At 43.3% G+C, this 22,593-nt stretch overlaps 1 protein-coding gene across 4 annotated transcripts in view; it reads right to left on the bottom strand.

Annotated features, from left to right (window-relative positions):
• The window catches only part of TACO1 (translational activator of cytochrome c oxidase I), a 133,774-nt gene that overhangs the window by 47,829 nt on the left and 63,352 nt on the right, over nucleotides 1–22,593 (bottom strand). For all 4 annotated transcript variants that reach the window (XM_069238016.1, XM_069238015.1, XM_069238013.1 and 1 more), the window contains exon 3: nucleotides 5,507–5,613. In XM_069238016.1, the coding sequence (XP_069094117.1) occupies nucleotides 5,507–5,613 (107 nt within the window). The remainder of the gene's footprint in view (nucleotides 1–5,506; nucleotides 5,614–22,593) is intronic.

Below are 22,593 nucleotides of genomic sequence, written 5' to 3'. Positions count from 1 at the left end.
AATCACCCAAGTGTTCATGCTCTCAGATGAGCTTTTAAGTCTACACATCTTTTAGTGATCTCAGCAAGGAAATGAAGGCTTGAAACAAGTGAAAAGTGTTTTAACATCTCCAGCATCAACTGGGGGGTTTCCTCAACAAGGAAGATGCACGAGCTACTGGCTTTGCCAATATGTTTAAGCCATGTTGTACACCAGCGCGGCTGCTATTCAGCATTGCTGAAAGTTAGTGGTGTAAACAAGAGTTGCATGGAGTGGAGTGTCGTAAAATTGAGTTGACTGGAGTGCTATAGAGTGGTGTACAGTAAAGTTGAGTGTTGGGGAGAGAGCAGAGTGTCGTACAGTGGAAAGGCGTAAAGTGGAGTAGAGTTGAGTGGCTTAGAGAGTCAGAGTGGAATAGACTATAAGAGTGGAGTGTTGTGGAGTGTTATGGAGTGGTGTAGAGCAGAGTGGAGTGGCATAGAGGGTGTTGCAGAGAGTGTAGTACAGTATTGTAGAGTGGAGTAGGTTAGCATAGAGTGGAGAAGTGTATGAGAGTGGAGTAGTGTATCATAGACTCAAGTGGGGTGGCATAGAGTGTCAGAGTGGAGTGGCATAGAGTGGAGTAGTGTGCCAAAGAACAGGGTGAAGTAAAGTGGCACTGAATGGCACAGAGAGTTGTATACAGCATCATAGAGTAGAGTACATCATAGAGTGGAGTAGTGTTTTAGAGTGGCATTGAGTAGCGTATAGTTGTCGAGTGGAGTGGAGTGGCATTGAGTGGAGTGGAGCCTAATGGAGTTTTGCAGAGTCTCAGAGTAGAGCGTTGCGTAGTGTAGCAGTGTCACAGTGGAGTGGTGTGTAAAGTACAGTGGTACAGAGTAGATTGGCATAGAGTGCAATGGGGTAGAGTGCATTGGTTTTGAGTAAAGTGGTGTAGAGTGCAGTGACACAGCAGAGTGGCGTTGAGTGCAGTGGTGTAGAGTGGCACAGATTAGATTGCAGTGGCGTAGCGTTGAATGTTTCAGAGTAGGTTGAAGTGGCATAAAGTGGAGTGGATCATCCTAGAGGAGCGGTGCAGGGTAGAGTACAGAGGTGTAGAATGGTGTAGCGTGCAGTGGCATAGAGTAGAGTGGTGTAGAGTGCAGTGGTGTAGAATGTAGTGGTGCAGAATAGGTTAGAGTGGTGTGGAGTGATGCAGAGTGTAGTGGCAGAGTGCACTGGTGTAAACTGCAGTGGTGAAGAGTGCAGCAGCACAGAGTAGAGCAGTGCAGAGAACAGTGGCGTTGAATGGTGCAGAGTAGAACAGAGAAGCATAGAGTGTTTAAAGGATAGAGTGCAGTGATGTACACTGGAGTGGTATAGAGTGCATTTGTATAAAGTGCAGAGACAGAGTGGTACAGAGTAAAGTGATATAGAGTGAAATGGTGTAGAGGGTTGATTAGTACAGTATAGTGGCGTGCAGTGTGGTAGTTCTGTGTAGATTGGCGTAGTGTACAGTGTATTGGTTTTGAGTGCATTGACAGAGTGCAGCAGCTTAGAATAGAGTGGCATGGAGTGTTGTAGGGTATATTACAGTGGTGTACAGTGGAATGGTAAAGAGTGGAATAGAGTAGCGTAGAGTGCAGAGGTACAGAGTAGATGGTTCAGACTACAGTGCAGTGGTGTAGAGTGCAGTGGTGCAGACTAGGTTACAGTGGCTAAGAGTGGATTGGCATAGAGTGCAGTGACAGAGTGGAGTGATACAGATTAGAGTGATGTACAGTGCATTGACAAACAGTGAGTGCACTTACAGTGATAAAGCTTAGAAATAAGATAAGCACCCATGTTTTTGGCAGTCAATGCATGGCATGGCATCTGGGTGTTTAACTGTGTACAAATAAGGGAGATTTTCTTTCCTAATATAGTTTTGGAGAGGAAATTTTGGATCTTTTTCTTTTCCTTTATAAATGAAAAGGAAAGTCATCAAGAGGTTTAACAACACACTGATTGTATTGGATAGTGGCGACGCGGACATACCGAGTGAATAAGAGAAGAGGAAGAATATATGAAGTTATCATGGCCAAGGTGCTGCTATTATCGAAACCAGGTTATTTTCTCAGGGTGACTAAAGGTTGTGCTGTGCGTCAATACCAAAAGAGAAAGCTATCTGAAAATCCTATGATCAGTCAAGAGCTGAAAAGAAAGGAGTATCTCAGGGGTGATTCCTAACGTAGATGAGGAGGGTGAGGTAGTGGCAAGGGAGTAAGGGCCACATGTACGAATATTTGGAATTACGATTCCCTAATAGCGATTCCATGCAAATTGCAATTAGGAAATCGCAATTCTAAATGTAAGAAACTCACCTGAGTTTCTTTCGTGATTCCCGGTTGGGCACAAATAGACTTGCCTCATTAATATTAATATTAACCCACCGGGAATCACAAAAATCACAGGGATGGTGGCCTGCTGGTGTCAGCAGACCACCATGTCTGTGATTGCTTTTAAATAATGCAATCTTTTTTTTTTTTAAACAAAGCCTGTTTTCCTGAAATGAAAACAGACTGCGTTTTAAAAGAAAAAAAATGAAACGTTTCAGTTTCATTTTTCAAGAGTATACAGTGGTCCGTGGGACCACTGCCTGCTCTTAAAAGATGTTTTCCCATGCATTCACAAAGGGGAAGGGTTCCCTTAATTTTGCCTGTGATTGTTTTGTGACCGTGAATACTATTTGGATTTGGTATTAGGAAGGGACGCCTTGGACATGCCCCTTCCTAATACAGAATCACAAAAGCCAAACTGCGATTCCGTAACAAGTTACGGAATCGCAGTTTGGCCTTTGAGCATCCCAAAAAGCATTTTTGTAGCCGCAAACTGGCTGATTCGAAAAAAGCATGGTACACGTGGCCCTTAGTTCTTTATGTGAGATTCTTGATTATGAAAGATGGTAGTAGAAATACAGGGGATAGAAGAGGACACTTATGGAAGTTAGGGTGACGGAAACATGATGGGAAGGGGTAACCAGATGAAGTGTGGTACTTTGAGATGCAACAGAAGTTGTAATTCCACAGAGTGCAGTCAGTACGGAATAAAGAAAATTAGGCAAACCATGATGGACAAGTAATGGGCTGGAGCTGTGCCAAAGATTTCCCATGCTGATTAAAAAGGATGTGCATGTAAAAACATAACTTCAAAGTCCAATAAATGTAGGCATTCAGACACTTAGGGGGTCATTATGAGTTTGGCGGGCAGAAAGGCCGTCCAACAAACTCCCGGTGTTAGGTTGCTGCCAGTGCCGGTGCCTTCCCAAGGGCCTCGTTACGAGTTCCCCGCTGGCCCAGCGGGGAATAGCCGACAACATTGACGCCGGCTCATAATTGCAATGCAGGCAGTGAACAGAGCGACTGAGCTGACCATGGGGCCCCCTGCACTTTCCATGTAAGTTGCATGGGCAGTGCAGGGGACCCCCGGGCGCCCACTGCACCCAGTCTTCACAGCAATGTAAAAGGTGGCAGAGAGGGGGGGTCAGGATTAGGACCACCAGCACTGCCAGTCCCTCCTCTGGAGGTAAACTGGGGTGCTGGAAGTACAACCGTGGTGCAACCGCCAGGGTCATAATGTGGCAGTCAGACAACCGTCAAAGCGGTAGGACCACCGCTCTGGCAGCGGTCAGACAAGTCGTAATGAGGCCCTTAATGTATATTGGCTTTGAACGAGTGTGAATAAATTATTGTTTTCACAAACAGGGAGTGCTTTAGGTATGCCAGCACAGAGGTTCAAAGTTTTGCTGCTGTACACAACAAGGGTGTGTTATTATCAATCTAGTAAATTATATTAACACATTCTGTGGTAACTGTATGGGGCACGTCCACTGGATGTGGTAGAATGAGTCATAGTGTCTGACGTAATCTGCTGCTGTAAAATGGTGATGGTGTGGAGTAGGTAGAGGTCTGGATGACTCTTCATGCTCCTTAAATTGCTAGAGTGAACGAAGCTACCTTCGCTCATAGTTAACAGAAACACTCATTAATCCACACAGCACGAGGAAGAGGAGAGCTCGTCTGCTTCATTTACTGCTCCTCAGATCTGCTTTGTGTTGAGATGGGAGAACACACTTTTGTCCTGATCAAGTAAGGTAAGTAGACGCCTGGCTTGGCGATTATTTAGCAAATGGCCAGCATCACAGGCATTGCAGCAGATAGTTGGCATGGCAACAGCTTCGCAGACAGCTGCTGTTACAGGCAATAGAACAGACCAATGTAGTTATAGGTGACAGTACCTACAGGGCTCACAAGCAGCAGCAATCACAAGATGAAAAACATTTGTCTATGGCTAACTTAAAACTTGACTACAGTTAGGTTATTTTTTTTTGTATTTACTATACAAAGCCGACTTAGGGGACATGTGCATACACATAACACCAAAACCGTTGCATATCAGTGTTTGCTACGTTTCACCCCTACATACGAGATGTTTTTCGATTAGACAACTTTACAGTGTTTCCCAGTTGTTGAGGTGCTTTTACCATCACTTTTCGATTTTCTGGCCAGATATCTTGCCAATAAGACCATTATTGGTTCAGCAAGGCAACTAAAGCTTGAAAAGATGAGGGAATTACTGTTTAATAGAATACGCAAAAAGGTAAGCATAACTTCTTTGTAGATGTGTTTATTGTAACAGTGAAATATCTGGTCCAAAATGAAGTGCAGCAGCCAGTCACATTAAAACAATAAAACAATGATGAATTTCTCATCCAAAATTGAACACAACACAGAATTCCTACAAGTTCCATAAATCATATGAAATTAAAGGAGTATAATGCTAAATTGATCAGCAGAGCAATCACTGAATGCAAATTCCGTGAACAACATTCCATCTTCTTACTCGAGAGCACTATGGTACTCTTTGATCTGTACTCCAATATGGTGGAAACCCCCAAAAGGGTTTCTGTGCATTAGCATCAAAATAAAACATACATTTACAACTAAAAGAAGACTACACACAGTTAGTGAACAACAACCATTCTGGATTCAGTAACGTACCCCTTGTAAAGTGGTTTATGAATCATATCTGTTATAGACCAATGCAACTTGTCCCTTGTGCTATGAAATCAGCCATTTGAAACTCATATATAAAAAATAGTAATAATAGAAAATCTCTCTCACCGACCTACTGACAAACGATAGTTAAATCTGATCTACTTTTACTAATGTTACTGGTTCAATCTTTGCAAAACGGAACCTTTTTTAACCAACTATTTCTTACCAGACTTGGCACTCTAAAAGTGGATTCGACACAGGCCTAAGAAAGCTACTGAAAACAATACGTGTAAAGTGTATTAGAAATTGATACTGTAAAATAGGCCACTCTAGTATTAGATACAGATCACGTATTAAATACCCCAATATTTATAGAAACTTGACAGTGTACATGGTTATAAAGTGGACAGCGATACACACACCCATAAATTGTAAAAGAGAACAGAAGGAAAACGCGGATAGGCACATCACAGTTGTGTAAGAAAAAAAAAGAGATCATTCTTACTACACACCGCTCCTTTAATCGCTGCATCCACTGAAGATTTTGGCATGTTCTTGGCTCGACACTGTTCCAAAATTTGTGACAAACTTGCATTAAATTCTGGGTTTGAGCCGCCTTCTGTAAGAAAGAGTAAGTTAAAATGAAACTGAAGTCAATCCGACAAAGATAAATTGTCAGGCCTCGAAAAAACATTCTCCCACTTTCTACAGCTGGTCAGATTTTATGAGGGAAGCTATTTTTAGGGCCTACTGTCGAGAGAGCTAGAGATGGCAAAGAACAGGTGTTATGTTCATTCAGAAAGTGAATGAGCAATAGAGATGTATTTCAATCTTTTTTTTGTATTGTCACATTTGCTGTGCATTGAAAGAGACAGGTCAAATGTCAGCTTCTATCTTCTTACAAATTGCTGATAATTTCATCATGGAGACTGGTGTTTATTTGAAGGATTTTCTAAAGTGAACTGTCTTACAATCATTGTGAAATGAAAGGCTGTAGGGTGGCAGTTTTTTTTTCTAACATGCATCATATTTAAAAAACAAGTGAATCTACACCCCAAATATATCATCAATTAGGAAAGCACTTTTTTGTTTTTCAGAAGTGTGAAGGAAGCAAAGATTTTAATAGGGTCAAACCAAATAAATACTTTACTTGCTTTACTTTACTTGCTGATGTGCAAATGATAAATGTTTGCATAAACTGATTTCCAAACATTACTGTTCCTACACTATAAAGTTTTATCAGTAAAACTGCATGTCAGTGAGACATTTTGTGGCCATTTCAATGGGAAATGTTCTGACTGTAAATGTGAGTGTGCTACCATATCAAGCTTTAGTGATATATTTATTAAAAATTAGATTTTTAAATCATTACTGCCCCCACCCGGATGACAATCCTGTTAGTAAAAGAGAAGCAAGTCAGGGGGCATGTGTACCCAATATGTTGGGTAGATTTACATTATACACGGAGAAAAAGGGGCTATCTGACCAAGATGGGGGATGTCTAGCGGAGGGGCACCGGCCCCGGTTAATCAATACTAATCCTTCAGCCCCAGTGAAAGGCCGTCCGTAACAGTAGTGGAACGGAACAACCCACTTCGAAAGCGCTGCAAAAATAGCCACTAGGAGCCAGGCGGCGAGGAAGAGGGCGGGCGGCCTGATGCGTGGCGTGTCCCTTAGCTGATGGGTGGGGCTGTCCGGCTGCCTGAGCGAGGCCGGGTTTGCCCGACCCGGAGTGGTTGAAGCTTGTGGTGGCTGGGGCCTGGAGCCTGAAGATTGAGCGGGGTGAGTGGGAGCGGGCAGTCCTTCTGAGTCATGGCGGCCGCCGGCCTGCTCCTCACCTCGGCTTAAGAGGGGGAGCCAGAGCGGAGGTTCGTGGAGTGATCATTGGTGCCTCCTGGTGGCAAAGGGGTGGAGGAGCTGTCTGAAGCATGGCGGGAAGAAGGTGAGTGGGAGCGGAAGGGCCGCTGGTCTTACTGGGCCCCGGGGCACGCTCCTCACCCTCGCCGGCTGTGGCGGGGTCGCCTTGGTGCCGGGCCAGCCTGCAGACCGTGCAGGTCTGGCGGCCAGAGTGTGGTGCTCTATGTTGCTGCAAACTGCCGCTGTGAGACACCGCTGTGGATTGGACCGGTTCTGGCACCTCCTTGCAAGCCCAGAGATGAGTGGGAGCGGGTGGCCTATTAGAGTCGACCGGCGGAGGCTCCTCGCCTCTGATGGGCTCCCTGTGGCCGCCGGCTGTAAACCTCAATGCTGTTATGTAATTTCCTTGACTCTCGGAGAGGCCTGGTTAGAGAGCAGTGGCTCCGTCGGCGGAGCGGAGCAGGACACAGGCGCTAAGCCAGCCGCATTACTGAGGCACAGGGCCCTTGTAGGCTGAGACATGGTTGTGAGGACGGGCAGGATGTCACTCATGTTCCGGACAGTATTCCTCAGGCCGGTGTGATGGTGGAGGAAACTGCACTGAGGGCGCACATGGTACTCCCTGCCAGTACTTATAACTGAGGAAATACAATGTGAGTGGTTATCACTGAAAAAGTTACCTCCTCTGAATTGTGCAGGCTGGTGGGCAGTTGGCCGCCGAGACGAGTGGGAGTTTACGTGCCAGTTCATCGCTCTCCTGTGGGTCGTGATCGATGCCCACTCACTAATAAATAATTTATATCATCTAGGCAGTAGCGGAATGGGGAAGTCTAAAGCAAAACCCAATGTCAGGGGTTCCCAGGTGTCCTCCTGTTCGTCGCCTCCTGGCGATTTCATGTCTCAGAATTCCCTGTCCTGTGTCCCCCTCCCCCCCACAGCTAGAGGCACCCCAGGACAAACTGGACCTGATTCTTCAGGAGATTCGGGAGTCCCGACTGGCCATCGAACATAAAATGGAGGCTCTTACCACAGAAGTATCCTTCATTAAAGAAGAACATCGCAAGTTAGTGGAAAGAGTCAAAAGTAGCGAGGTCAAACTTGCCATCTTGGAACCGGCCAGCGCGTCCCAGGATGTGGAACTCAAAAAGATAACACAACAGATGGAGCTCCTGTTGGAGAGGGCCGAGGACGCTGAAGGGCGGGCCCGCCGGAACAATGTCTGGGGCTCCCGGAGGGAGTGGAGGGACAGGCCCTAACACAATAGATTGAGAACTGGCTCCGGACTATGGTGGCCCTGGAATGACTCTCAGATATTTTTGTAGTGGAAAGGGTCCACAGAGTACCGACAAAAAAAAACATCTCCAGGCGCCCGCCACGACCCACTGTCGCAAAAATCTTAAATTATTGTGACCGAGATGCGCTGCTCGGGGCCTCCGGAGTAAAGGCGCCAAATCAGTCCAATAATGCGAAAATTTCATTGCTTCCAGATTATACAGCGGCAGTACAGAGGAGACGAGCCACTTTCCAAGCCATCAAAGGTGACTAACAATCGGAGTTACTTATGCATTGCTGTTCCCAGCCAGACTACGCGTTCAGCATTACAAGAAGGTAATCTTTTTTGACTCACCAGACATGGCGCGTACATGGCTCAATACCACCTTTCTGCACATCAACAAACCCAGTGGAGAGGCATGGGAGCGTCCGAGACCCCAGAGGAAAGGATGCTGGTTGCGGCCCGACAGTCTAGAGCTCCCAAGAGGGCTGGCGGATGTCTGCCCTCCACACAACAGGCTCTAATGGGCCACCTGGAGGCGCGTCGATCAGCTTCACCGCTGGGCGATGGTGTGGCTCAGGATAGCGCAGATACATCGCTGGGGGGTCGCTCAGACTAGGACTCAGTGGGGAGTATGGCCTTGTTTCCCACTGTTGGCACGTGATCTTTAATTGTATACATTTGGGTGACCAAACTGCTCAGATTTACAAACAATGGGAGTGGCCCTCATGTCTCATGAGTAGCTGGGGCTGTGGGTGGTATACAGCAGGTGGATCATTGTTCATGTATTGTATTTGAATATTTACTAGTACACACATCTGTACAGTAAATATACAAGATGGGCCGGGTCTAGGTTGCTCTCCACAGCAAATGAACGGAAACTACATTTAATGGCTTTTGTCCCCCACACAGGCGAAGGCACACTGGGTTTGGGGTACATATGTTTTTTGTTCACTAAAAAGTTTGGTTGATCGACTACATGGCACTGGACCGAGTATTTCGTTTTTCAAAGTTTACAGCACGTAGCAGGTTTCCTTGTCACAACATATCAGCAAGTACTATTGTATAAATTGTTTCACAACATTGTGTTGCCACAAACGACATGGCGCAGACGGAAATGGCTTCTTACACAATCCTGACCTGAAACGTCAGAGGCCTAGGCACTTTATATAAGAGGCATAGAGTACTGACCCAATTACATAGAAGACAGTCACAGATAGTATTCCTCCAAGAAACTCATTTGCTTACATCAGAGGTGCTTAGATTGCAGAGTAGACGGAGGGGGCAGTACTTTAATAGGTCATACTCAGGATATGCTATAGGCACTGCTAGTTGCATTAGGGCCGGGGTTCCCTTTGAGGCCCAAGTCACACATATTGATACTCAGGGTAGATATGTATTAGTCAAGGGCAGGCTGGACGGGGACCCAGTGGCCCTGGGTTGTATTTATGCCCCAAATACAGACCAAGATGCCTTTTGGGAACGCCTAACAGCGATACTTAGTGACTGGGAACATTGCCCATGGCTACTGTGAGGTGATTTTAATATAGTACTAGATATGACCCTGGACCGATCCCATCCCCCACTGCCTAGTGCAGCAATGTCGCGACAGGTGGCGTCCCTGCAACAGTGGGCTTCAGGTTGGTCCCTAGTAGATGCCTGGTGCGCCAGAAACATAGGACTATGACAATACTCTTTCTACTCTTATCCCCACAAGTTACATACGCGATTAGACAGATTTCCGTACTCCCCACAGCTTCTGCCTCTTATAACTCACTCCACCTATCTTGCCAAGAACTTATCAGACCACAACCCTCTAGAATTGAAGTTGCAGTGGGGTAGAATCCCAACGTCCATACCCACCTGGAAATTACAACCTACTTGTTTGGAAGATGCACCCTTTCGGAAAACGCTGTCACAGGCAATACATAATTATTTTTTAGAAAATACAGGAACGGCCACATCATTAACACATGAGTGGGAAGCTTTTAAGGTGGTGATCCGGGGGGGGTCCACTATTGGGAAGTTAATAGGGCCATGGAGGAGACATGTGACGTTACAGGAGACTAGGGTGTCTCATGCGGAACATTTAGATCGCTTACGATTACTAGATTACAAGGCATATATCCAAAGGACACACACAGAAGCGGACAAATCAGTTGCACTGCTGGCGCGATTAATACGCCCCGTTCCTCCCCCAACCCCAATTCTTGCTATTCATTCTGAAATTCAAGGAGTGGTAAAAGTATGCAACTGGGTATAAACATGGTGTTTTCTAAACTTTTATGCTGACCTGTACACAGCTCCCACATCTTCTCATGACGCACTCCTGATAGAATACCTGATTAGGGCTCGCATACCACAGATAACACCACAGGTCCGTGAGGAGTTGGGAGCTGCCCTTACAGTGAAAGAAATTAAGGGTGCAGTACGAGATAAGTCACGTACTAAGACACCGGGATCTGATGGATTGCCCGTTGAATTTTATAGTACTTATATACACAAACTAGCTCCACAGCTGTTGAACTTATATAATCACACACTACAGGTGGGGCACTTGCCTCCCACACCGCGGTAAGCGGTGGTTGCATCTTTACTGAAACCAAATAAATCGCCACTGGAGTTGACCTCGTATAGACCCCTCTCTCTTCTGAATAGAGAAAACTAAATTTTGAGCAAAATCCTAGCAAAGCGACTTCTTCCACACCTACCACAAATACTACATACCAATCAAAACGGTTTTGTACCAAAGTGTAACACTTCGCTAAATATATGCTTCTTATTCCATGTGATGCACAGCTCGCGGGAAAAACACCCACATGCAGGTTGCCTCTCCTTAGATATACGTCATGCATTTAACACGCTGAGCTGGGAGTTCATACTATTCACACTTGCCCACTATGGAGTGCCGGCCTCCTACATTGAATGGGTGTGTCAGCTATATTTGCCACCTACAGCAAGGGCAAAAACAGGGAGATGCATCTCAGAACTGTATAACATCTCCAGAGGCACGGGTCAAGGCTGCCCCTTATCGCCCTTATTATTTGTAATGGCAACTGAACCCTAGCACAATTACTAAGATAGAGCGCAGCGAATTGGGGCATCCCGGTTAGAGGCGAAGTACAGGCTACTTCTCTCTATGCAAGTGACATGATAGTATATGTCTGAGATACGCGTCACAATATGTCCAAAATAGTGGGCAAACTGAGTACATACAGCAGACGCTCAGGACTGAAAAATAAATTCTGCAAAATCATGCCTTTTTGCGTTTCAGCTGCTTTTAGAGCGGCAGACAATAGCGTTGGGAGACGGCCGGATCCCAGTGGCAGCCCGGACGTTTTGCTATCTGTGGATCAATATATATATAGAGAGCTGCAGGATCGCGTAGACGGTAATTTGCAACGGGAGACTAACTCCATTAGAGCACAAATAGTCTTCTGGATTACATTGCTCCTTTCGGTAGCAGGTAGACTGGCACTGGCGAAAATGGTCCTCCTCCCCTTATATTATTTCTAGAATTTGCCGGTGGTGGTTCCGGGCACAGTGTTTGTCGCTTTGAATGCACTTTGATTGGGTTGGTGTGGGGGTCAGGTCGTCGTAGAATAAGTTTGAAAAAATTGCAGCTGTCAGTGTTGGAAGAGGGGATGGGTGCTCCAGACCTCAAAGCGTATTGTATAGCAGCGCAATTGCAGTAGTTGGCATACTGGTTAGCAGGTTACAATTTACACAAAACGGGGTATAAAACACCACAGATACAAAACGGGCAATTACATAAGTTGTTGTGCCCTAATAAGGCCATGCCGAGCCAGGTCCCCGTTCTGCTGCAAGTGGTGATGGCGTACTGGAGGATGTCCTTAAGATACACACAGACTGCAACTCCTTACACTCTGCACATACCATTAAGAAGGATCCCATTGGCAATGGGAACCTTATCACAGAGGTTACAGCCTTGGAGCGATCAGAGAGCATGACTGTCTCCAAGCTATTCGCGAACGGAGCACTGATGCCGCATTTGGACTTTGTACAGACACATGGCTTACCAGGCACACTGTTCTTAATCCATGCAGGCTTCAGTCGATATGTACGCCAGCACTGACTACCAGATGGTATGGAACCTACGACATTTGAGTTCCTCAATGCATTGCATATGGTGGGCCAGGGTACACCCCATATTCAATGGCTGTATAGAGGCCTAAGTGCACACTTAGGAATATCATTACAAACACTCCATCAAAGATGGGACACAGATCTCAACCATATGTTACAGGACGCAGAATGGAAGAGATTGCTAGCAACCCCCACAATTATATCCAGAAATTCCAGATTTAAATTTATACAATTCTCTATCCTTCACAGGGCACACCTTACCTCACATAATATCAATAAAATATTCCCAGGTGCAGGAGTGAGTTGCCCCCGCTGCCAGCAACTGGACGTGGATCTATTACACATGCTTTGGAGCTGCACACGGTTACACACATATTGGGCGGAAGTAGCACAGATACTCAAAGGGGTAACAAAACATGATTACTGGACACAATCAGACGCCTGTATCCTAAGTTTATACTCTAGAACAAGAAAGACAGGAGTGTCTGTGCGTTTTGCTGACTTGGTGCTCATATTGGCACGCCGGGCCAACACACGTCGCTGGAAGTCGCCTGTTCCCCCCCAGGTAGCACAGTCAAAACTGGAAGTGGTGGACTGGGGTCAGGCTGAGAGCGAGGCACTGCACAGGGAGGAATATAAAGGGTTACGCAAAACCTGTATCTCTATGGAGTTGGATATGCTCTTAGAAGACTTTAGCTCGTGGACACAGGAGGATACAGAGATATACTCTTGAAGTCACATACAGATGTACTATAATTCATGTACCCAACGACATAGGACACCCTGGACACAAGTATGATACATAGCCTAACTGAGTTTGACTTGTATCCTGAAAAAGACACTGCCGAAGATGTGTTGGTAGAGTCATAAGAAAGAGAATTACAAGGAAACCGGAACCACTTTTGCTAGTTTGGGAAGTTAATGGGAGGGGGTGGGAGTTTCAGACAGTTAAGCTCCAGGATACCAAAAAGCTCATGGAGAATAATATGTATAACCTTTGTATTTGTTATGTGCATTGCGCATGACATCGAATCAATATGAGTCACTGTACTGTTGTCATGGTTATTAAAAAAATGCAATAAAATGTGTGTGAAAAAAAATAATGCTTATACAAATTACTTGAACAAAGAGAGCTCATCCCCTCTAAGTGCATAATAAAGACCTGAACTATGAAAAAAAAATACATGGAGAAAAAGATTAGTCTATTAAATCAAACAAAATAGTTTTTAGTACAGCGGACATGCTGAACTCACATATTTGAAGGTGCTCTCACATGTGATAATGAAGAAAAAAGCGGCTTGAAGAAACAACATATTTGCCCAGTAGTGCACAATTTAAGACCAGTGTATGGGACCAGAGCATTACAGTTAGGTTGAGTAGATTATTCAGATCACTAGACCTGCAGGTCTCGTAACATTTGTATGATTTTTCAGGCCTGGACTGTAGGAGAAGAGCAAGTCATAATGACCCTACTGCCCATCTAATACAAACTGTTAGAAGAAAACAAATGCTGCTGGAAGCTCCACATAGCAAATTAAATAGAAAAAGCAAACGACAGTCATTCTTATGGTGGACAAAAATCAAACCTAATCCAGATAAAGAAAACTGTAACAGAGGGCCGATCTATTGCTTATTTGTGATAGGATCTGAAGTAGACAATGCATAACATAAATCACTTTGAGCGTCTGCGAGTCAGCACTCCCTGGCTGCAATATCTGGGTTTGCTCTAAACTAATTAGGAAAATGCAAACTATATGTATATTCTAAAGAGTTACATTTCGTGTATCAAAGGTGCTCAACTATTCTCACAATCACATTCCATTAATCTTGGTGGCAGTTAATATATTTCTTTAGCACTTAGGACCTGATTACGGCTTCAGCGGAGGGGATTACTGCTTCCCAAATGTGACGGATATCATGCCCGCCGAATTACGAGTCCATTATTTCCCATGGAACTCGTAATAGAGCAGGTGGGATATCCGTCACATTTGGGACGGAGTAATCTGAGTAATACCCTCCACCGAAATCGTAATCAAGCCCTTAGTGATTTACTCACATTGCTAAGTAAAATGGTGACGTGTTCAGGTAAGGAGAGAAGATTTTAGAGCTTACTCCTGTGCACACCCTTGTGCTATATCAGGATTATCAGTAGTAAAGCTTGGATGAATAGGGGATTGGCTCACAGATTTCCATGTTCATTTCCTGCTTTTAGGTTGTAGATAGTTGGATTTGCTAAAATTAACCAAACCTTTATCACAGTAAGCTGAAATATTGATAGAGATGCCACAATTGATAAAATTAATGGGTATGATCCCTTCTGTGACACTAATTGTGAAAAATATGAACATTCTCTTTGACTATTTATTCAGAAAGACAGCTCAAGTTAAAGTTGCAGTTCACGTGTCCTTAAAGGTAGCTTTCCACTTCGAGCCTTCCATTAACGTTAATAGTGTTGCTGTACTGGTTGACACGCAGACTTTAATACATATTCAGTTCGGAAATGGGACTGCTGTTGGTCTGAAAAAAGCATGGAATGCAGCTGCCCATTTGATTACATAGATTCCAGCGGAAGCACATCTCTTCTGCCTTTGTTCTACTGCCCTGGCTGGAGATAGCTAGGATGATCCGCCCGAGTCCACATGCATCTCACACAAAACCTGGTAGTGAACTGGTATACCATTTCTCACATGTAGACAAAAGTCACTGTTGTTCCACATGCCAGTTGTGATCTGAAAGCAACGTGGGGCATTTGGTAAAATGTTTCCATTAACCCCGACTGAGATTTAAGTTTTAATAGCAGTCTTTTGTTTTTTAACTCACTGCATTTGTGCATCTAGGCCATGAAAGATAATAACAACTATAGAAGCCTGCTCAAGAGCGATCCTTTTTGGCTAGTACCATATCATGGAAACTTAAAACTCATCTGTGTTTTATTTCAGCAGCCAGTGAAGTGCTGTTTGTATTACTAAACAATGTACATTTTATGCAGAGATAGATACTACATGCAGCACCCCTCAAAACGTAGCTCACCTTTAAATGACCGAGTATGAACAGGATGTACACGTTACAATTTGATACAAAAAATATTATTTGGAATCAGGCTAGCTGAACATTTTTTTTTAACAGTTCCTGTCTCCAGAATCTGCGCACTGTAAAGATTTTGTTTTGGGGGGTGGGAGGGTTTCAAACGTTTTTAGTGTAATTTTTCAAGAGTACAACATAACTCACCTAAGATTCTCCCAACCAAAAACAGTAACCCTGCCAGCCATTACCTCGTCTATTCAGGGCACTGAGTTCCCTCTTGCGCCCCCTTCCCTCCAAATGTCCCAGGATCATTGCACGTTCTTCCCACATTATCTTAAACACTCCCCTTTCCCCTAAATATTGTCCCCTAGCTAGGAAGCCTCAAACTCCCATTTTCTTATGGGTATGCATAACCGCTGTGGTGTACTTAGGTCACCAGGCCCCACAATTTGCTAAATACCTGTTTCCGTCCAACTGCACTATATACCAAAGTCCCTGCAGCCACAAATCAATCACCAATATCAGATTTTTGTCCTACAGTGGCAGGATTACGTGTCTGGTCACAAGCAGGAGCTAGGATAGTCTCTTCCCCCGAATGGTGTGCAGCAGATAAAAGTCCTGTGCCAGCTGGCTCAAGATGATTTTCTCAGGGAACTTAAGCTTGTTTCCTGTTGTCTGCTTGATCCCCTCCAGGATTTCTGATGCATACATCTAAAATTTCAGACACTGCCACATAATATGTAGGATTGCACCTATTTCACCCCATATCTTCTAATCTTCTGTGGGTGTTGTATGGTATTGTCTGACTGCAGCCAGCTCATTTTTAATGCTAATGGTAAAAGATTTTGTAAACTCTCTCTTCAGACCTGAGCATGCCTAGGATAATGGTTTGTCCTAATGAGCATTTCCTATCACTGACTGTCACTAAAGGTGCGGTCTAGTTCTCGTCCCCACTGCAGCTAATTTGAGAATTGATTATGGGTATGGTATATGTTTAATATGGTGCATAGTTAAGACAATATAGGGCCTATTCACAAAGCAAAATTTAAAATTACAGTTATTTATTTACTTACGTAAATTTACTCTTACACTTTGTAGTAAATTTACTACTTTTAGCTATTCGCTATTCCACAGTGCAAATTTGCTGCAAAGTATACACTTGACTCCACCCCTGAAACAGAGGGTGGTGCTAACTAATGAGTATTAATTTATTACAGCCAAAAACGACCCAAACAGTAATTAATGTAGTCCAGATTAGACCCGAAGTGCGGTCAGCACCACACATATCCAACCACTTGTACTGCAACACACTCCCTTGGAAAATAATGGAGGCAGGGTCCTAAAACCCCTATAAAAAGTAATGTAAAAGTTATTTATTTCAATTTTTTCAAAATATATTTTGCTTAATTTATTGTTCAAAAAATATAATACCCAAAAATATTTTTTATTAAAATGTTTTAATAACCTTTAATCTAAACAAATAACTGTAATTTTAAAATGTGTACATTAATCTGATAGATAACTTTTGGCAATTTTTTTAAAACAAAAAATAAATAAATATAAACATGTTATTTTAGATGGATTTGTTTAAACAAATTTTTATAAAAAATGCAATACATTAATGAAATATTGAATTCAAAATTAAGGTAAGAGTGTGAAGATACTACCAGTAACTTTTCACATGTAGGGTGAGTTCTCTACCATCAGGGAAACATCTTATGGTAAAGTATATGAAAAACTTAAAAAGTTTATTAAACTTTTCAATAAAATATGTTAAGTTAAATATTAATGTAACTTAATTGCACATATTTTCAATTGATAAAATACAAATCCTACAGCATTATTGATGACATTTTGAGTTAAATATGTAATTAAATGTATTACATTAAAATGATTCTTTAAAGGTGAAAACAAATCCCACATAAAGACAAATGTTTCTATTTACTTATGTATAAAAATTACAAAATGTTATGTATAGAATTAATTTAAATTAATGTAATTATTTTAAAAACAATCAAGATCAATGATTTTAAAGAAAATAGTTATTAAAATATTGCATCATAAAATAATATTTACCTTTATTTATATACAATTTCTGTAACAAATTAAAATACTATTTTGGGTAATTTTTAGCTGCAGTATTGTGAACTGCAATGGGCTTACTGTTTTGTGTCTCTCCTTCCCTAAACCTCTTATTAGCCCTCCTAAACTCCTCCTTAACCCTTCTCAAACCCATCCCTTTTTTGTAATAAGTATTCACCATTTCCCAGCCACTCCTCTGGTCCCTCCTACATTTACTACTATGCAGTAAACATACATGTGAGGATCTCCCCATAGAAAAGATAGGGAAGGTGGAGACTTCCACCCGTAGGTTTGTGAAATGCATTTTGTATTAAGTAGTGCTACTGTTTACTACTTTACATACTATGAAATGCAGGCTTGGGAGTGGAATCTGTGCACTAAGTGGGAATGTGTGTTTGGTCGGCTGTCTCAGGCGGACCAAACACACATGCGCACTTAGGTTTCTCCATAGGGCTGGAGAAACTCCACAGACTTCCACACAGTGTCTGAGTGGCAGAACAAGCCACTCCAACAAATCCTGGCATGAAAGCAGCACCAGGATTACTGAGGAGCGAGTGTTGGTGTCCCAGTGAATGCTGGGACACCAGAAGTAGAGCAGAGGAGCAATGCGGCAGGCGGCAATGGGAACATGTACGTTTTTTTAAAATAAAATGTTATTCCCCCAAACTCCTGTCCCCCCAGTCCTTCCCTTCCCCATGAGATTTGCAGAGGCCACTGCTGATCACTACTTTCTCAGATGTTCCTTGTTGAAATATGTGTTATTTTAATTAGTGCCTGATGTGGCTTACATATTTATTTTCTCCATGTACCATGTTGTCAATAGTATCCTCAGACTGACCTAAGTGGAAAGTTAGCAGGGAGCTTAGTATGTAATGTGTGAGTACTGACGTTATGGTACGGGCTGGGAGGTTCTGTTCAGGTATACTACCAGAATATCATAGGCAAAATATTGATATATAAAAAATATAGTAACCTAAATACTGAGTACCAAAGGATTGTGAAGGTAAGTATACATAAGTAGTACGGGTTTACTATGCTTAACTCACATTTCTTTTTATTATTTATTTATTGTGTAAGCTTAGAAACATAATCCATACAATGCGCACATAATGGAATTCACATTCGTATTCGTTAATACAATAAAAATGGATAAAAAGAGTACGTTGACACCACTCACAAGTAATGAATCGAGAGGCAAAAACATCAACTTGGGCAAATTGCAAAATGTTCCTAAAAGACTAAAATGGCCGATAAAACTAACCAAGTGCTCAGTGCAAGTGGTAAATAATGCCAGTGCGCTTTTTAGCATCAGAGGTACCCCAACGGGGCAAATATTCAAATACTTGCCCAAAATATAGTAAGTACAGCTCTTGTCCCAAACAGTCCTCAAAGGCACTTTCCTGCATACCACGAGCATTAATTTGTTAACTCAACAGAGACTCTAGTATCAAGTTACAAGAGGAACATGTTTGCAGCTTTTTAGACAACACGTTTAGAGCAATCACTGAGCTGATGCTCTTCTTAGATGATCAGAAGTAACTGACAAAGGCAGTGCACACAACCTAGATACGTTCCCAGGGTGATGGCTATGCACTACTTAAATACAAAACTGCCAAGTGCATAATCTTTGAATACACATATAAAGATAAAAACACTGGGATGAGTCAAAATAGACTCCACATCAGCCAAGGATTCAAATTCAAAGCACTTCTTTTCACCTTTAGAGCCGTGAACTTGTTGGGCCTTTGCTGCATCCCAAACAAGATCAGAAGTTACCAACTCCACAGAAATCTACGAGCCACCCATCAAAATCTTTTATGTTTCCAAGAATACATAAATCCATAACTGGAGGTAGAGCTTTCGAATAGTCTTAGACTAGAGGTGTGGAATGTTCAACACAAAGTGAGCTGCAGCATTTTGAACCCGCTGAAGTCTATTTACAAGCCTTTGAGGAGCCACAGGTAGCAAGACATTTGAGTAATCCAACCTTGATTTAATTAAGAGCATGTGTGGCGCGTTTACGTGTGTTAGCTGGTAAGAATTTGAAGATTTTTCTTAGTGATTGTAGAAAAGGGAAGCACATACCAACCGTGGCTTCAACATAAGGTTTGAAAGAAAGAGGTATCAGTTTTATCTTCCATATGCTCCGTGTCCACTGATGGTGAAGTGCCGAAGACTAGAATCTCTGACTTATGCGAGTTCAGGCAAAGGAAGCTCTTAAACATCCATTCTGCAATTGCCAAAATGTAGCCTTGAAAATTGGCAGTGACAGAATTATCAATGTTGTTGAAGGCAAACATCAATTGAGTGTTGTCAGCATTTGACATGGCACTAAAACCCCAAGCTTGTGACACAGCAGCCAGGGGGGCCATATAGATACTGAATAGCGTGGGGCTGAGGGCTGTTCCTTGTGGGACCCCACAGTTCACCTCCTTAAATTATGATGTGTAGGGGGGGGGGGAGTCTGTCCTCAAGAATCGATTTTATCCAAATGTGCGCTGTGCCAGTTATGCCTATCTCTTCCAGCTGTAGCAGCAGGATCTCATGTGAGACCAAATTGAAAGCGGCTGATAGATTCAGCAGAATTAGAAATTTTTTTTGCCAGTGTCTAGCTGGGTTTTAATTAAGTACGTTACTTCCAGGAGAGTGGATTCTGTACTGAAACCAGCCTGGAGACCAGACTGAAATGGATGCAAACAATTGTTGACTACAATGAAATTGGTGGTTTGTCATGAACCCAGGATTCTAACATCTTACCCATTACCAGGAGTGGGGAGATGGGCCTATAGTTATTTGGATTTAGTGAATCTAAATTTGCCTTTTTAGTACAGGGAGCACCATTGCCTTTTTCCACATTGACTATACCAAGCCGGTTGCTCAGGAAAAGTTGAACAGTATGGTTCGGCGATCAGCAGATTAAGAGAATTAACTGTGTATTTGATTGATTGTGGGAGGCAGACATCTAGTGGGGTACTGGATCTAGACTGCTGAATGATCTTTCCAGAATCCTTTAAGAATAACCTGTCAAAGGAGATTAGCTGTGGCTGAGTAGCCTGATGCTTTGGATTAGAGATCTAGTAAGGTCTGTTCTGATTATCTTTAAATTTGGAGTAGATTTTATACACTTTGTCCTGAAAACAATTGCCACCAGAGTTAGATCAGCTCCGTGTGAATGACTTTACACCCTAGCCTGAATTCTATAAACAATGGTCTCTTTGTTGGTGGTGGGGGAGAGGAGAGAGGAGAGAGGAAAGAGGAGAAAGAGAGAGACACACACACACACACACACACAATGGAAATTCACCAGTTATAATTATAGTTACCTCAAGTAACTATAACTTGTGCCGTAAAGTAACTATAACTCATGCCCACCATACACAGTTTTTTCGTGAAAAATGTAACTACAAATATTACATTGATTATTATCAATGATGTCATGAGTGCCATAGTTTGTGGGGTAATTAACAGTGCACGGCGAGGGCATGAGTTATAGTTACCTTAGGGCATGAGTTATAGTTAATTGAGGTAACTGTAACTGTAACTGGTGAATTTCTATGGTTTCACACCTTTAAAATTTAAGCCTAGCTATAACCTTTGTTTTTTTAAGTGAATTTTATGTTTTTTTAATTATATTTCTTAATTATAATTTCCCTGTAACCTTTGTTTTTTTCAGAGAATTTCTATGTTTTTTTTTTTAACTATAGTAATTTGGATTACTGTACGTTAATCCAACCAAGGCTGTGCGCAGCTGCGGTTGCCCAAAGGTCTTGGCCAAGGCCAACCCCCTATAAGCATCCAACCTTGCACAGTGCACAGCCTTCGCCCATGCACAGCAGAAGTTGCCCTCAATACCGGGCCTGCAGCCAGACCCTGCAGTAAAACCACCCAACCCCATGCTGTGCACATCCCTTTGGCCGTCCGAGGCGGGAGTAGGCTACAGCCTCTCTGGATGTGAGAATAGGTGTGAGAGGGTGTATCTGGGGGTCAGAGTGCCTGTGAGAGTGTGTGTCTGGGTGTGAGAGTGCGTACATCAGTGTTTTAGTTGGTGTGCGGGGCTGTGAGTGGATGCATGAGGGTGTCTGCGCCTGTGAGTGGGTCTGGAACTGTCTGAGTGGGTCTGTGAGTGGGTGCGTAAGGGTCTGGGTGGGGCTGTGAGTGGGGGCACTAGGTTCTGAGTGGGTGCATACCTGTGAGTGGGAGAAAGAGATTGAAATAGAGAGAGAAAGATCGTTTTTTAGGCTTTGATAGATGACATACTTAGAATGAGATATTTCTGAACAAATTAAAAATACAAATATATTTGTCAACTAAAAAGAGTAAGATCACCTTTCAGAAGGAGCCTTAAACATTTGGAAACTTTTTTTTTTTAAAGAGGGAAACGACCAGGGACACAAAGAAAAACAAAAAGAAGGAAACAACAAGGGACATACCTGGATTTGAACCCTTAACGCTCAGTGTGAAGGTCTGCGACCTTCACACTTGACCTATGTCATTTATTTTTAGCCCTTTATGGGCTATCAGGGCCAGCGGATTGGGGAGGGGGGGAAGCCTCAAAGCCTCCCCTGCGGTGCCTCACTATTTGTTTAATTTATTTTGTAAGCTGCCCTTAAGGGGTATCAGATACCATGGGAGAAGTCTCAAGGCCTCCCCCACGATCCCTCACTATGTTTTTGCCTCAAGGCCTCCCCATGGTCCCTCGCTATATTTTTATACTAATCCCTTTATGGGCTATCTGGTACCGCAGGGGGGTCCTCAAGGCCTCCCCAGCGGTCCCATTACTCCAGCAAGCAGGCAGATGCTTTTAAAAGCAGCTGCCTGCTTGCTCGAACAAAGCTTCATCTTTGGTCCCTGCATGCATATTTGCATGCAAGGAACAGAGTTGAAAAGTCCACTTTTTCACAGCGGGACTTGTTTGACAGGTCCCACTGTCAAAAAGCGATGTGTTTGCTGTGACACTGCTGCAGCTTCAAAGCTGCAGCCAAGCCACAGCACACAGCTATGTCCCGGGGGTGGGCACCCCGGGACACAGCATAAGCCGGCCCTGGGGGGTGGCGGTTGTAGGAAGCTGGCCTGGTGTGTGGTGGATACCTATGGTGTTGGCATCTTATACCAGGTCCAGCCGACATCTGTTAATAAATGTACTCAGTGTATAGGAAGCTAGGGCTCTCTAGAGGGAGCTGTGGAGGAGCAGCCAAAACTTATCTAGGAGACATGTAAAGCTTATACAATACCGCAATAGTCACACAGCAACTGATC

Source organism: Pleurodeles waltl, chromosome 6 (genome assembly GCF_031143425.1).
Source record: "Pleurodeles waltl isolate 20211129_DDA chromosome 6, aPleWal1.hap1.20221129, whole genome shotgun sequence".
Lineage (NCBI taxonomy): Eukaryota > Metazoa > Chordata > Amphibia > Caudata > Salamandridae > Pleurodeles > Pleurodeles waltl.
The sequence above is the reverse complement of the archived record's forward strand: the minus strand, read 5'-3'. Positions and strand labels throughout refer to the sequence as shown.